This window comes from Nannospalax galili, unplaced genomic scaffold, assembly GCF_000622305.1.
Source record: "Nannospalax galili isolate Female #2095 unplaced genomic scaffold, S.galili_v1.0 scaffold1532, whole genome shotgun sequence".
Classification (NCBI taxonomy): Eukaryota; Metazoa; Chordata; class Mammalia; order Rodentia; family Spalacidae; genus Nannospalax; species Nannospalax galili.
Window position 1 is genome coordinate 1,432,027 of NW_008330832.1, and position 15,168 is coordinate 1,447,194.

Here is a 15,168-nt window from a genome sequence, read left to right on the forward strand (position 1 = left end):
TCTCCACCAGGCCAGAGGAGGCCTTAGGGAGATAGTAGAGGATCTGAATGGGTTCAATATATTTGTGCACAAATGGCCATCTGCAATAGGATGCTGCCAGAGTTGATCTTATTAGAAATTTCCATGGCATCCTTTCATTCCACGTTTATATAATCAACTAAGAAATTTGCATTCCTAGCAAGGCCTTCTCCTCCTGTGGCCTACATGGCAGGTATGCTCTGCCTTATGGAAACCCAATTAGCGAAAGTCTAAAGTTGTGGGAAGGATGAATAACCCATGCTGGGCTATTCTTTGTTTTACAAGAAGATCAACACGTCTTCCTTATAGCATGCATTGTTTCTGGCAAGTTCGTTTTCTGTAAATAAATTGATACCTACACTAACCAAATGTTAGGACAAATGCTCATAAAACTAAAGGATGTAGGAACCATTATAGATTGAAGACAGAAAAGTATATCAGATAGTTGGAATACCTGAGTCTTAAGCTGCTTATTTAAAGAAACATGCTCACAGGTGGTGAGGGATTTGCCTTTGCTTTCTTGGATATAAACAACATCATGTTTCCAAGTCCAGGGAAATGGCAGTGGAAAAATCTGAAGAACAGTCAGCTTCTTTTTAACCTTGCATAAATATACCTTTGTTGTGAATGCACAGTGCTACTAGCACTGCCCAACAGATTATTCTGGTTATTCTAACTAGCTGCATCTGAAGCTTGTGGTCCTGGCCAAGAGACAGTATTGACTAACTTGCTTATGTACATTTCTCCTGGCCTTCTTCTGAAAATTGCTTTCCTCTCTAGATAAAGCTCTCTCTTGATAGTCAGGTATACAGAGACATGCACATACATATTAAGTACACATGTACATGTATGTATATGTATGTGTCTAATACAATTGCTACATGTTCTAGGGAATTCCATCATGTCCATTCCGGAGGAAACATTTAATGGATTACCAAATTTGGAAAGGCTTGATCTGAGCAAAAATAATATCACTTCTTCAGGCATAGGCCCAGAAGCATTCAAGGTAAGCACTTCTATTAGTATGTAACAGTATGACTCTTACTGATCATGATTGGAAGTCAGAAGGTGGGGGTCTGGGGGAAGCAGGAAACTTTCTTTTAAAGTTTGTTTTTACTGAATTTTTGTGTATTTCATACAGAACATCTCAATTTTAATCATCTTTATACCCCTGACCCCACCAGCACACTCGCATAGCCCACCCACTGGAGCCCATATACTGTGTCATCCCTGTTAAGGCCCACTGTGTCAAGTCAGTGTCCCAAGACATTCCTCATTGCAAGTTCATCCACTGAGGTCTAGTCAGCCTATCTAGAGTCCCTTGTTTTAGGAAGATCAGCTCTTCATCACCTAGCAGCAATCAGTTGCCTGTATTTCTTCAGATAAGATTGGAGTCTACTGTTCACTTTCCCAGTTTTTGTCTGCTTGAGTTTGCATGGGTCAGGAACACAAAAGGTCACAAACAGCCAAAGTGTAGAGATTAAGAATCTGCTGAATGCTGGTCCCTGAACAGGACTCCTTTATTAAACTTCACCCACCCAAGGCTCGGGGAGCATCTCAGAAGAGGAGGCGGAAAGATTTTAAGAGCCAGGGAGGAGGTGGAGGACCATATGGAAACAGAGTCCTACAAGCTCCTGGGAACCTGCTCATGATTCTATGGCAATGGTGTCAGCATACACAAGTCCCATACAAACTCAGGCAGAAAACTTTTTACTTCTGGTTTTCGTCTACATTGTTTCTTCTCTGACATCCTTAAACTGCAATCAAGTTTTCTCTTGATTATACATTGTTTTCTTATTGGTAGTCTTTTAAAAAATTATATTTTTATTTTATGTATATGAGTATATTGCCTGCATGTGTGTAAGTGCACCCATGTTGTTCAATGCCTGTGGAGGTCAGAAGGGGGCATTGAATCCCTGGAGTTATAGGTGATTTTTAGTTGCCATGTGGGTGCTGGGAATCAAACTCGTCCTCTGCAAGAGCAGTCATGCTCTTAACCACTGAGCCACCTCTCCAGCTGATCATATTTGTAAGTCTTATGTTAAGATTACCAAGAATAATATCAGACTTAAGTAATGTTTTGGATTTATGGAGTATTTTCTCCCTACGTAGCTGAAAATATGTGGAGATCTGGTCTCTGAGCAGCTGAAGTACTATGTAAGAGTACTGCTGACAGGTCACTTGAGTGTTGCCACTAAAAAGGTGGCAATAAGAAAGTAGAGGGCTTATTCACTGGTTAATTATTTTTATTTGACTTTTCTATAAATAATTTTATATACGACTCATTATAAGAAATAAAGTTCACATGTGTACCAATTGAAAATGGAATGCATGATTTAGACAGAGAAAACTGTCTTTTCATATCCTTGGCACTGAGTAAAATTGGGGGATTTTTAAGAATCTGATGCACTTAAATATAATATCAGGGCTGGATAGATGGCTCAGTGGTTAAAAGCACTAGCTGCTCTTGCAAAGGACCCAGGCTCGATTCCCAGCATCTACATGGCAGCTAAAAATCGTCCATAACACCAGTTTCAGGGGATCCGACACCCTCTTCCCTCCTTTGTGGACACTGCATGGCACAGGTGTACTTTCACATATGCAGGCAATACATCATACACAGAAAATAAAATATATTTTAAAAATAAATATACTATTAAATTACACTTTGTATTTTTAAAAAAGTGAAATGGAACTTATCTAGAATGCCTATTAAAATGGTCAGGTCTGTAAGGTACAGCTTTCTTACTTTTGCACAGTGAGCAGAGTATGATGGAGAATATTTTGGCTAGGAGAGTTCTAGAAAAGAATAAATGGGCCCAGATGAAAATTAGCATGAGATAGATTGGAGAGGAGTGAAAGAGAAACAGCAGATCGTATAAAGGAAACCTTTGAAGGAGATAGTTTGAATTTTTTCTTTTTAAAAAGGAGAAAAGGGTAAAGGAATTTCAGAGAAGAAAAAATAGAAGTGAGAGGAAAGGTTGGTGTGTGTAAATGAAACCACATAAATTATGTGCTTTAAAAGTGAGTAGCAGGCCCCAACCTTAGCCGAAGGTTGACAACTGATTACTGCTGGGTGAGGGAGAGCTGATCTTCAAGGGAGAGACTCTAGATAGGCTAACTAGACCCCAGTGGATGAACTTGCACTGAGGGACAATCTGGGCACACTAACTTGACTTGATAGGCCTTAGAATGCATGAAATTCGGTGGGACAGACTATGGGGGGTATAAAGATGATTAAGATGTTTTGTATGAAATGCGCAAAAATTCAATAAAAAATATACATAAAAAGTCATAAGTAGCCAGGCATGGTGGCTCACGCTTGTAGTTCCAGCACTTGGGAGGCAGAGGCACGCGGATCTCTGTGAGTTCAAGGCCAGTCTGGTCTACATAGTGAGTTCCAGGACAGCTAGGGCTACAGGGAGACCCTGCTTCAAAAAGACAAAAAAAAAAAAAAAGTCATAAGTAAAGTAGGGCAAGAGCTTTTAATCCCAGCTCTTGGGGAGAAAAGACAGATCTCTGAGTTCAAGGCCAGCTTGGTCTACATAGCAAGTTCCAGGCCAATCAGGTCAATCAATGAGATTCAGTCTTTTAAAAAGGCCCTAAATAAAGAACACTATCTCACTGGGTTACACATGTGTTTTTTTGGAGAATCTTCTGGGCCCTTGATCTTCAGACAAATGATGTGTCTCTTGTATTCTCCTCTTCCAGTTCTCTGGAGTCTGAGCAGGCATACAGAAGGACTCCCAGTGCCTGTTTCATACTATCCATCCTTCTGACTGGCAGTAGAGGGTCATAGGTTCTCTATATTTGACCAAGAGAAAACTATTGTAGATTACCTGTTTTCTGTTTGAGGATTCTGTGTCCTATAGAAATTGAAAATGATCAATGGAGAAAGAAATCATTCCATGTGGCTTCAGTATTACTGAACTTTAGTACTCCAACTAAACACTCAACTTTAGTACTCCACTTTTGGTGGTGCAGGCTATGTTAGACCAATATGCATGCAACATCTAATGTGGAAATATACTTTTCAGACAGTCGGCTATTTGAGGAACCGTGTGTGTGTGTGTGTGTGTGTGTGTGTGTGTGTGTGTGTAAATACAGAGATTATTTTGTTTTGAAAATTTTCATAGTAGTGCTATTTTATAATCCTTTTTCTATCACAAATATTAGTATAGATGGGCAACTAAACTATAAATATGCTAAAAATGGTTTGCATCCACAATAGATTCAAATTACTGCATTCAGTTACGTTTCTGTTTATTGCTATGAAAGTCAAATCTCAGACCTCACAAAATATGACTGAACATTAGTGCAATACATGGAATATAGAATATATATGATCAGACAAAATGATAATTTTGAGATTTTTTTAAAGTTTCTGAAGAAGTTAATGCGTCTGAACATGGATGGAAATAATTTGGCACACATTCCTTCAGAATTACCATCTACATTAGAAGAACTTAAAATAAATGACAACAATCTTCAGGCTATCGAAGAAGAAAGTTTATCAGGTATTGTGTGTGTGTGTGTGTGTGTGTGTCCCCGTCCCCAGAAGTAGTGGTCAGGTGTCTTCCTCTACCACTTTCCACCCTATTTTTGAGACAATGTCTCTCACTGAGCCTGGATCTCACTGGTGGACTAGGCAGTGAGTTCCTGGGATCTTCCTGTCTCCAATTCCCAGAGCTGGGATTATAGGCATGTGCCACAATACCTGATTTCTACATGGGTGCTGGGAATCAGAACTCAGGTCCTCATGCTTGAACAGCAGGTACTTTACCCTTTGAGCCATTTCCCAAGCCTAGTATTTTTTTAAATGATATATTTCTTTACAGCCTTTCTTCTATTGTTCTACAGAAATTACGTTATAGTATTGCTAAATGTGTAACTAAAAAATATTAGGTCACCTCATCATTTAAGTTGATAACCTCATTTTTTTTTTTTTTTGTCTTTTTGAGACAGGGTCTCCCTGTAGTCCCAGCTGACCTGAACTTACTATGTAGATCAGGCTGGCCTTGAACTCACAAATATCTGCCTGCCTCTGCCTCCCAAGTGCTGGGATTAAAGGCGTGCGCCACCACACCCGCCTTGATAACCTCATTTTGATTGGCTTTTAAACTTCCTGTTGTCTTTTTTTTTTAAGCACCTTAATCTTAAATCAAACATTTTCTCAACAATGCCAGGTGTTCATCATTCAGACAATAACTCTTAAAAATCCACTACATCTGAAGAGCTACACTAATACCCTCAGAGCACCATACATGTAGGCAACTCACACTGTGTTCATACATATTGCTACTTCATTTTCCATATGCTGGAGTCCCAGTCCAAGCACATGGAAATAATGTGTAAAGAGTGAATGAGCACACACTTTGTGTAAGACAGAGGGACTGTTGTACATAGGAGCATGGCACCTCACAGCAGTAGCCTTGGCAGCTTTGTTCCTGACAGGGTATGGGCTGAGGTCCTGCTACTTGCACACCTCATTGCCTGTGAAATGAGGTTGCCACTACAGCCTAGCTTTGTAAAGGACAATTCAGTGAGGTGCATTCAAACCTGCTGGAGTGGGCTCTCTGTGTTTCTGCAATGCTGAAATTGTCATATTGGAACTGCACAAGAGGCATCATCATATTTCACTTTTCACAAATGTTAGCTCGCTCCTTTAGATTGTGAGTTTCTTTTTTGCAATTTTTGTTATTGAGCTTTTATACATTTCATCCAACAGTACTTAATCAAATTTAAACCCCTTCTCCTATCCTTGCCCCTCCACTCCCACCCTCCTCACTCCTCACCAGACCTCATATATTCCGCTATACATATTAAGTCCTATCCAGTCAAGCATTTGTACCTCATGTCCTTTGGTGCAAATTTATTTACTGGAGTCTAGTTAGCCTATCTAGAGATGATTGGTAAGGCCTGCTCTCCCTCACCCAGTAGTGATCAGTCTCCAATAGTTCCCAGACTAGGGCCAACCCACCACCCATTTCCCTTGCTCCACCCTGGGCCCCTGTCTGATTGAGTTGGCATGGGTCCTGTGCTTAATGCCACCATTGCCACAAGTTCATATGTGGAAGTTTCCAGTGGCCTGAAAGCCTCTGCTTTCCTATATTTAGGGAATAACCCTGGCTCTTGGAATCTTTTTGCTCCCTCTTCCACAATGGTCTCTGAGCCCTAAGTGGGAGAGGTTTGGTATAGGAGTCCTATTCAGGGACACACTCTGCAGTCTCTTACCCCCACCCCTCGTTCTACTATGTTCCATGAGTCTTAGGTGTAGAGGTTCTACTGTAGATGTGTCACCTAGGACTGAGCATCCCTCAGATGTATCTTCTCTGTGTCTAACCAGTTTGGGGTTCTTCAGCAGCCTCCATATGCTACAAAAAGAAGGTTTTTTGATGAGTGGTGTATGGTGTACTAGTTTAAGACTGCCCAATTTTCTTTTTCATCTTCCTAGCCATCTAGCATTGCTCTTGAGGTACAATGTTCAACACTGCTAACCTGAGTTGAAGCAAAGTTATTAGGTATTATTGAAAAATAAAGAATGTGGGAGCTGGAGAGATGGCTCAGTGGTTAAGAGCACTGGCTGTTCTTGCAGAGGACACAGGTTTGGCTCCCAGCACCCACATGGTAGCTAACAACCATCTGTAACTCCGGTACCAGGGGAATCACCCTCATCTGACCTCTGTGGGCATTAAACAACACAGGTACACTTACATGCAGACAATACACTCATACACATAAAAATAAAAACAAAACATTAAAAAAGTAGAGAATGTAAAGGAATAACGCAATCCAAATATTACTTTTGTTAGTTCTCCCAAATTTTCATAGGAACAAAACACTTCTGTTGATGAAAAAAGGACAGTAATTATAAAAATTGCCAAATGTGAGGATTACTCATTATAAATACTCAATTTCCAGATGGTTTTTAGGGTACACATGAAACTTTTAATAAACAAATTTTGATGGTCTTTGTAATATGGAAAAGACATTGGAAAATTTAATTTCTGTGGTTTTTTTTTTGTTTTTTTTTTGTTTTTGGTCTTTTTGAGACCGGGTCTCCCTGTAGCCCCAGCTGTCCTGGAACTCAGTATGTAGACCAGGGTGACCTTGAACTCACAGAGATCCGCCTGCCTCTGCCTCCTGAGTGCTGGGATTAAAGGTGTGTGCCACCATGCCCGGCAGTTTCTAACTGTTTTGTTAAACTAAAAGAAACACAAAATGTAGAGCAAATGTACAAATAGACTGTGTGAAGTATATGAGTTCACATTTCTAGCTCTGCTATTAAAATACCTTATAAAACATACATTACTGTTTTTTCCTGAGTCAGTGTTCTCACAATGTAGCCTAGGCTGCCCTTGAATTTATAGCCTTCCTGCCTTAGAGTTCCAGGTGCTAGGATTATAGGTGTGAGCCACCAGGTCTTACTATTTTGAAGGTTCTCTCATAAATCCCTGGACCAACTTCTCAGCACAAAGGGCCATCTCTGTACCTATCTCTTCCTGTCTCTGTACCACTAGCACAGAAGCAGCAGCCTCATCCTCACACAAGTGACAAGAAAGAAGGTTCTCTGCTGTTCTCTCACACAGAACCCCCCCTGTACTTGTTAGGTGGGCTAGCTTCCTAGCTTCTTAGTCCTACTGTGTTGGCCACTTGGGTGCTGGGTACTCTGGCTGAGGAAGCTGCTGTGTTTCCTTGGCTTCTGTGAGTCTACTATTTATAGATGACAGTTAACAGGTAAGCTTGAAACCGACCCTTCCCAGTGCTCTGAAACAGCCTTTCTGTGTGGCACCCCTAAAAACCACTTTGACCATCTCTCTAGTGCTCTTTTACTGACCTTTCAGATCACAGGTGCACAGAAGTGGAAAAGTAGGAGATAAAATGGCATGTGAAAGACAAAAATAGATAATTCTGGATGCTGTAGGGATTGCAGGCAGGCTGGGCTGAGAGCCAGGATTGATGAGGGTGAAGGGAAGTGAGTGCTTGAGGGCACACATATCAAGTAAAATGAAGGAGACCATTTGAAATATTGAGCAAGTGCCAAACAGAAAGGAAAGCTCTTTCACTGTAGAAGAGTGAAAGGCAGAGGGAGGGACAGTGGGAAGCAGGATGTGCTTCAGAACATTCTTGTCATGACTAATGACTACAATAACCAAACTACAATCATTGTGGCTGCTTTAGCCACAAGAACATTAATGTGTCATTATGTCCATAACCTTACCCACAACAAAGGTCTTTTACCTCTACTTATTTCCTGGTTATGAATCCTCCTTTCAACAGTGACCTCAGATCTAACCTAACAAAACCTTTCTACCCCAATCTCCATGACATACACACCAGAGAAAAACAGCACACGAACACAAAGTATTGTGAATTTGCTGTTTCTCGGGATGTCATGTAATAACCATCGGTCTACTTCTGGTCTCTACTTTTCTACTGACAGCTTCAACATTTCAGGATCCCAACCTATGTACTAGAGAACTGCTAGACCCTTAGTACTTTAAATTTTGGAATTAAGATAGTACAAAAAAATGTAACTATGTATACCACTTTTCTGCTTGCCTTGCCTAATTCCTGTCACCCCACCAGATGAATCTTTTCTGATGTGGCTTTCCTCATAGCATCCTCTGCACTGCCTCTTGGTGTCTAAAGAATTAAAGCCAAACCTACATCTAGGGCCCAGTGGTTCTCCCCCAGGGCATTTCTTCCTGAACACCAATTTCACTCCATTGCCATGGCCCATGACAGGGTAAGCCAAGCCTACACGGGCACTTTACCTGTATGTGCTTACCTGGTTATTTCAGCCTAAAGTTCCTCCTATGTCTATCTAAATCTTTTTAGTGTTAAGAGCCTACCACTTCCAAACCACCCAAATCCTTACTGCTTTCTCTTATATTTCTCGAGCATTTATTATTTCTACTGATGTGACTGTCTTTGCTGCTACAAAGAGTAGGTCTGAGCTGTACAGAGCACATTCTTTGCAAGGCTGATGACAGAGGTTGAGCAAGAAAACATCCCTATTGGGGGAATCTTGACCATGCCTTGAACCTCTGACTCATAGGCCCCTTGGTATGTCATTTTTGAGTGGTGTGTGCTCAGTATGGCTTCCAATTGACCCTGATGATACTACTCCTGAGGCAGTAGAAACAGTGAAGAAAAAAAAAACTTGTATAAAGGCCTTCCTTGGTAGCTCAGAATGTGTAGATTGTGTAGAGAATTCTGATCATCTGTCTTTAACAAAAAAGCTTATATTTGGCTGCACTCTGTGCCAGTAAGTGAATAAATATGGAAATTCATTGCTCTGTTGCATTTCTAACTCCTCCGTTCAGAGAACGCCAAGGTGAGTGCTCTTTTCTGCATTCTGGAGAAAGGAATCACTCAGCAGCCTACCACATTACTGAGTTATACTTACAGGTCTCTGAAAATGCTTCCAATGACTTTCATGATCCTCTTCCTCCTTGTCCACTTGAATTCCAAGTCCCTTCTTGGCCGGCATGGCCTCTAGAGGTGACCATTACTCTTCTCCCTATCTTCCTTCTGTGCTTCTCCCTTTTCTTGCCTCTGTTCCTTATGCATATTTGTGCCATTCAACACCTGAATTTCTCCCAACCACAGATTTTGCCCTCTCTTTCTACTCTTTAGACTTTCTGCTGTGTTGGGGCTCCAACCCAGGTCCTTGTACATGTTAGGCAAATGCTCTGCCACTGAGTAATATCATCAGCCCAAAGTAATGGTTTAAAAATTATTCTAATATTCTGGTAACTTTGTTTTTAGATTTAAACCAACTGGTCACCTTAGAATTGGAAGGAAACAATCTCAGTGAAATCAATGTCAGTCCTTTAGCTTTCAAACATTTGAAGAACCTATTATACCTACGGCTGGGAAAAAATAAATTCAGAATCATACCACAGGGTCTTCCTGCTTCTATTGAGGTACCAATACCTTCTTTTAATTTTTGTTTTGTTTTGTTTTCTGGGGCAGGAATTAACTATGTAAGGGCTGGCAAGGTGACTCAGCTGGTAGGTACCTGGCACCGAGTCTGACAATCTGAGGTCAATCCCCGAGACCCACATTGTGTAAGGATACAACCAACTCCCACAAGTTGTCCTCTGACCTTCATACACGAATACATATGTGTGCACATAATAAACAATAATAATTTTTAAATTTTTATTTTGATACATGCAACTGGTAAAACACATACACATGCAACTTGGACAGATATACAGACACACGCAGATATACAGACACACACACACATACACACACACACACACACACACACACACACAGACCCATAATGATCCCTGCCCATGCCTGACCTTCTCATCCTGGTTTGTCTCTCCAAAGGGATTTATCCCCACCAACCTGAGAAATGTTGGGTACACAGTGTACAGCACATGGTATGTGCTATAAATTCTTCTAAAGTCACTGCTGCAGTCCAGTCTCACCTTACTACACTTCTGAAGTCTGCCACATATCATTCTTTCCTATAGCTGCAGAGCTTTTAACATAGAGATGGGCATGTGAGAACTTACGTAACTAGCCTCTTACTAGTGCTCATTTAGGTTGAAATTTATATTTAAAAGGCTCATGAGATGATTCTAATGTATAACTGAGTTTGGAAAGCACTCATGTAACTCACCCCTTAATTATAAAGGATGATAAAACCAAAAAGCTGCAAGCTCCTTTAGTTATTTTTACAAATACCAAAATTAAGATACAAAGGGAAAATTACCATAATAGAAAGTTGCATTAAACATATAAGCCAATTCTACTTAGGCACTCCAACTAAAATAAGGAAAAATTTAACAATTCAGACCCTTTAGTAAAAAATTCCTTCTAATGCCAACTAAACAACTTGAAGGCAACTAGCTAAAACTTAATACTAGTCCTAGCAGATAGTACTTTTAAAGTTCTTAAAGAATTTTAACTTTATAGCTAACTAAATTGATTATAATTTAAGTCTAAAAACATGAGTCTTAAAAAGCTATAGAGTTCATGAAATAGTGGGAAGCTGGCCTGGAGCTAAAACTTAGCCAGACTGGACTCTCATGAATCAGCACAAACACATACAATTTATTTAATTTCATAAGCATGATAGGCAGTACTTTTTACTTTATTAGCTATAAGAGTTTCAGGCCAGGTGGGGCTACAGGGAGACCCTGTTTCAAAAGACCAAAAAAAAAAAAAAGTATGAATTCACTTGAAAAAGCAGTAAAAGATTTTAAATACTAATGAGAATAGTCTGCTTTAGTTTCTGTGAAATTGGATATCACTGATCAAAAATGGAAGAAAAATAACAGTATTTCTCTTAATTATAGGAATTATACCTAGAAAATAACCAAATTGAAGAAATAACTGAAAATTGTTTTAATCATACCAGAAAGATCAATATGATTGTCCTACGCTATAATAAAATAGAAGAAAGCCGGATTGCTCCTTTAGCATGGATAAATCAAGAGTAAGTATCTACCATCATTTCTTGGCATCCTTTCCTCACTCTTACTCCAAATTTAGCTACTTCACTGAGTTTCCAAACTATTCATTACATGACTGCTAATATGATCACGACTATCTGTGAGTATCCTGCTACATGCTAAGTGCTAAGCTAGCAAAAACTTAGGGTTGGCCATAACAAATACTATCCTAGCTTTGCCTAGCTCACAGGTTGTCAGGTTTAAATGGCATAATCCTTTGTACACAAAGACAAATTAAGTGGCCATCCTTTTTCTGCATCATTAGATGAAAATATCTTGCCACAGCAGTGAGGTCTATCTTATACCATACTGCCTTCTTCAGTCCAAACCACTTCTTTATCTCAAGAAGGCTTGTCTGATACTGAAGGCAGAAAGCAGAATCCACGATACTAGACAGGATAAAGAAGCTTAGCTGTAGTCCTCGGCAAAGGGGGAAGGAGTTGGATTGAGTTGAACAGCCTGGAATATGGGTTGTTCAGAAGAATGAAAGGGAGAGACGAAAAGAGGCCTCTGGGCCCAACTAGAGGGTGATGGAGTCTTTATCAGGTGAAAGGGGCTAGGCAAAAGCCCCAGTAGACTCAGGAGAAGCTTCTGAAACAAGGCAGGGAGCTTACTACCACATTCCATGGACCTTCTAGTACATTAACACTTCTAGATTCCTCCATCTTACTCTAATCTGGCTCACCCTAAGCCCCAGGTGTGTCAGATCACAAAGCAAATGAGGAAGGAAAATTCAAGAGAAAAACTCCAGATGCACAAAAATCCCCAAATCAGGAAAGGTCCTTGTTAGAACCAAGGACTCTTGGGTTTCATTTGGTTAAAAATCTGAATTTAGATATATTTCAGGGACATCTTTGGTATTCCCATTTCCCCAAGGATATGAGTTTCCCCACCTAGACTCTGATGCACACTTACAGTTGAAAGGCAGTATGGATGCTAGTGAGAACATGAAACCTGGACAACAGACAGACCCAAGCTGACACATAATACAGTTCTGTTCAGGATCATCATGACTGGTGCTTGTAGGAAAACAGGCCTTGTCAAAATTTAGGATGGCCAATCACTTTCTTGAGGTTCTTCATCCCATTCACTTTTCCTTTGCTGCAGAAACCTTGAATCCATTGACCTCTCCTATAACAAGCTCTACCAAGTGCCCTCCTACCTACCAAAGTCTTTGCTGCACCTCGTACTAATGGGGAACCAAATTGAACGGATCCCTGGATATGTGTTTGGCCATATGGAGCCAGGCCTGGAATACCTGTACCTGTCATTTAACAGACTTGCTGATGACGGTGTGGACCGTGTCTCATTCTATGGGGCATATCATTCTCTGAGAGAGTTATTTCTGGATCACAATGACTTAAAATCTATACCACCTGGAATACCAGAAATGAAAGCACTATATTTTCTGAGGCTGAACAACAATAAGATCAGGTAAATTTTGGTCTTTTCAAGTATCAATTTAAACTTTGGTTGACAAATTAAATAATCATAGCATAAATTCTTAGATTTACATTGAAGAAAAAAATGATACTAAACAGTAGGACTAAACAAGAATGACCATGTTAGTAACTGTTGAATAATAGGTATGTGAGGATTATGGCTTCCGCTTCTGTATATATCTGCAAACTTCCACAGTATTAAGTAGAATATTATTATGCAATGTGTAGAACCTTAGAGATAGCTTCAGATAATGTTGCTAAGCAATATGCTATTATACTACTATCCTCACATACATAAAAAAGTGATCTATAGAGCACAAACCTAAATACATGCTAAAATTAAAATTGCTTGAATCTAGATTTTTTTTTATGAAGGCAAAATTCTGAATTAATTTATTGGGACTCAACTTCCTTCACTTTGGGGGACACTTTTTCTATGTGTTTACTCATCATCCCTGCCTAGACAGCATGAGTGACTATAAAATTGATCCAGCACACTTAGGTGCCAGTGGGGTGGCTTATGCTTATAATTACAGCACTTGAAAAGTGAAGGCAGGAAGATCAGGAGTTCAAGGCCAGTCTCAGCTACATAGCTGCATAGTAACTGAGCTTGCCATTTTAAGTTCATAATTGGAAAGAACTTCCCCACTTTGCAGGTTATGGCATTGTTTCATTTCTTACAATTCTTAAAATTCTTACAATTAGATATTTACAATCTTTAAAAATTTCTTTTGACTTTTATAGAATTTCATACAATGTATTTTGATCCTATTCAGACCCCCTCCCTCAGGTCCACTCCCACCTTACTACATTCCTGACTTCATGTCCTCTATTATTATTTTAATTATTTATTTTGATTTTCTTGGGGGGGTCTATTTGAAGCAGGGTCTCCCTGTGGCCCCAGCTGTCCTGAAACTCACTATGTAGACCAGGCTGGCCTTGAACTCACAGAGATCCGCCTGCCTATGCCTCCCAAGTGCTGGGACTACAGGCGTGCGCCACCATGCCCAGCTTTTATGTGTACGAATGTTATGCTTGCATGTATGTAAATGTATCTATGTCATGCAGTGCTCGTGGAGGGTGTTGAACCCCATGGAACTAGAGTTGTAGACGTTGTTAGCCCCCATGTGGGTGCTGGGAATTGAACCTGGGTCTTTTGCAAGAGCAGCCACTGCTCTTAACTGCTGAGCCATCACTCCAGCCCTTGTGTGCTGGAATTACAAGTGTGAACCACCACGTCCTGCTCAACTTCCTTTTAAGAACCAAGACATTTTAAAAAACTTAACTTCTAGGGCTGGAGAGATGGCTCAGTGGTTGAGAACACTGGTTGTTCTTGCAGAAGACCTGGGTTTGAATCCCAGCACCCACATGGCAGCTAACAACTGTCCGTAATTCCAGTTCCAGGGGATCTGACAGCCTCTTCTGTCCTCCACAGGCAATGCACGACAGGGGTGCACTTACCTACATGTAGGCAATACATGGCATACATATAAAATAAAAATAATAAAATATTTTTTAAATTGTAAAAAAAAAACTTAACTTCTAAATTCTAAGTTAGACCACTTGAAGTATTCATAACTTACACATCTATTTTTCTTTTAGGAATATTCTACCAGAACAAATTTGCAATGTTGAAGAGGATGAGGATTCAACTCTAGAACATCTTCACCTTGAAAACAATTATATCAAAACTAGAGAAATATCATCCTATGCATTTTCATGCATAAGACTGTATTCAAGTATTGTTCTTAAACCACAAAACATCAAGTAATTTCAACTTTTCCTTTGCCATTTATAATTTTTTTCACATTTATAGTAGAATTTGTCATCACTTAGAGACATAATGCTTGTTCTATATTCTATAATATGCTAAGTCACTCTGATTTCCCTACCCACAAATGAACAGCCAGAAATTTGCATAATGGGTATAGTCTACTAGGGGCTTCAGTGATGGTAAAATCCACTCAGCTGACCACCCCTAAAAAGAAGCTGTCTCACTAAAGAGGATGCAGACCAGGAGAATCTTTTATACAGTAAGTATGTCTTTTGCAGTTGGTCTGACTGCTATTATCTGAGAAGGCCCCAAGTCCCTTTAAAAATTGTGTTATAGTTAAGAATAAGGAGCATACCAACAGGAAAAAATAAGGTAGAACTTATGAATCATAGCCCAGCATTGGTTAGCTTTAGTTCTTCCATTAGTTACATGGTAAAGTTTAAAAAAAAAAAAA

At 39.9% G+C, this 15,168-nt stretch overlaps 2 protein-coding genes across 5 annotated transcripts in view; one reads left to right on the plus strand and one right to left on the minus strand.

Moving 5' to 3' along the window:
• The window catches only part of Ecm2 (extracellular matrix protein 2), a 32,245-nt gene extending 17,083 nt beyond the window's left edge, over nt 1-15,162 (plus strand). For both annotated transcript variants that reach the window (XM_029556056.1, XM_008852919.3), the window contains exons 5-10: nt 909-1,024; nt 4,400-4,535; nt 9,793-9,950; nt 11,343-11,482; nt 12,606-12,932; nt 14,543-15,162. In XM_029556056.1, coding sequence (XP_029411916.1) covers nt 909-1,024; nt 4,400-4,535; nt 9,793-9,950; nt 11,343-11,482; nt 12,606-12,932; nt 14,543-14,711 — 1,046 coding nt within the window. In that variant the 3' untranslated portion in view covers nt 14,712-15,162. The remainder of the gene's footprint in view (nt 1-908; nt 1,025-4,399; nt 4,536-9,792; nt 9,951-11,342; nt 11,483-12,605; nt 12,933-14,542) is intronic.
• Nucleotides 1-15,168, minus strand: part of Cenpp (centromere protein P) — a 244,387-nt gene that overhangs the window by 74,454 nt on the left and 154,765 nt on the right. The window lies entirely within an intron of this gene.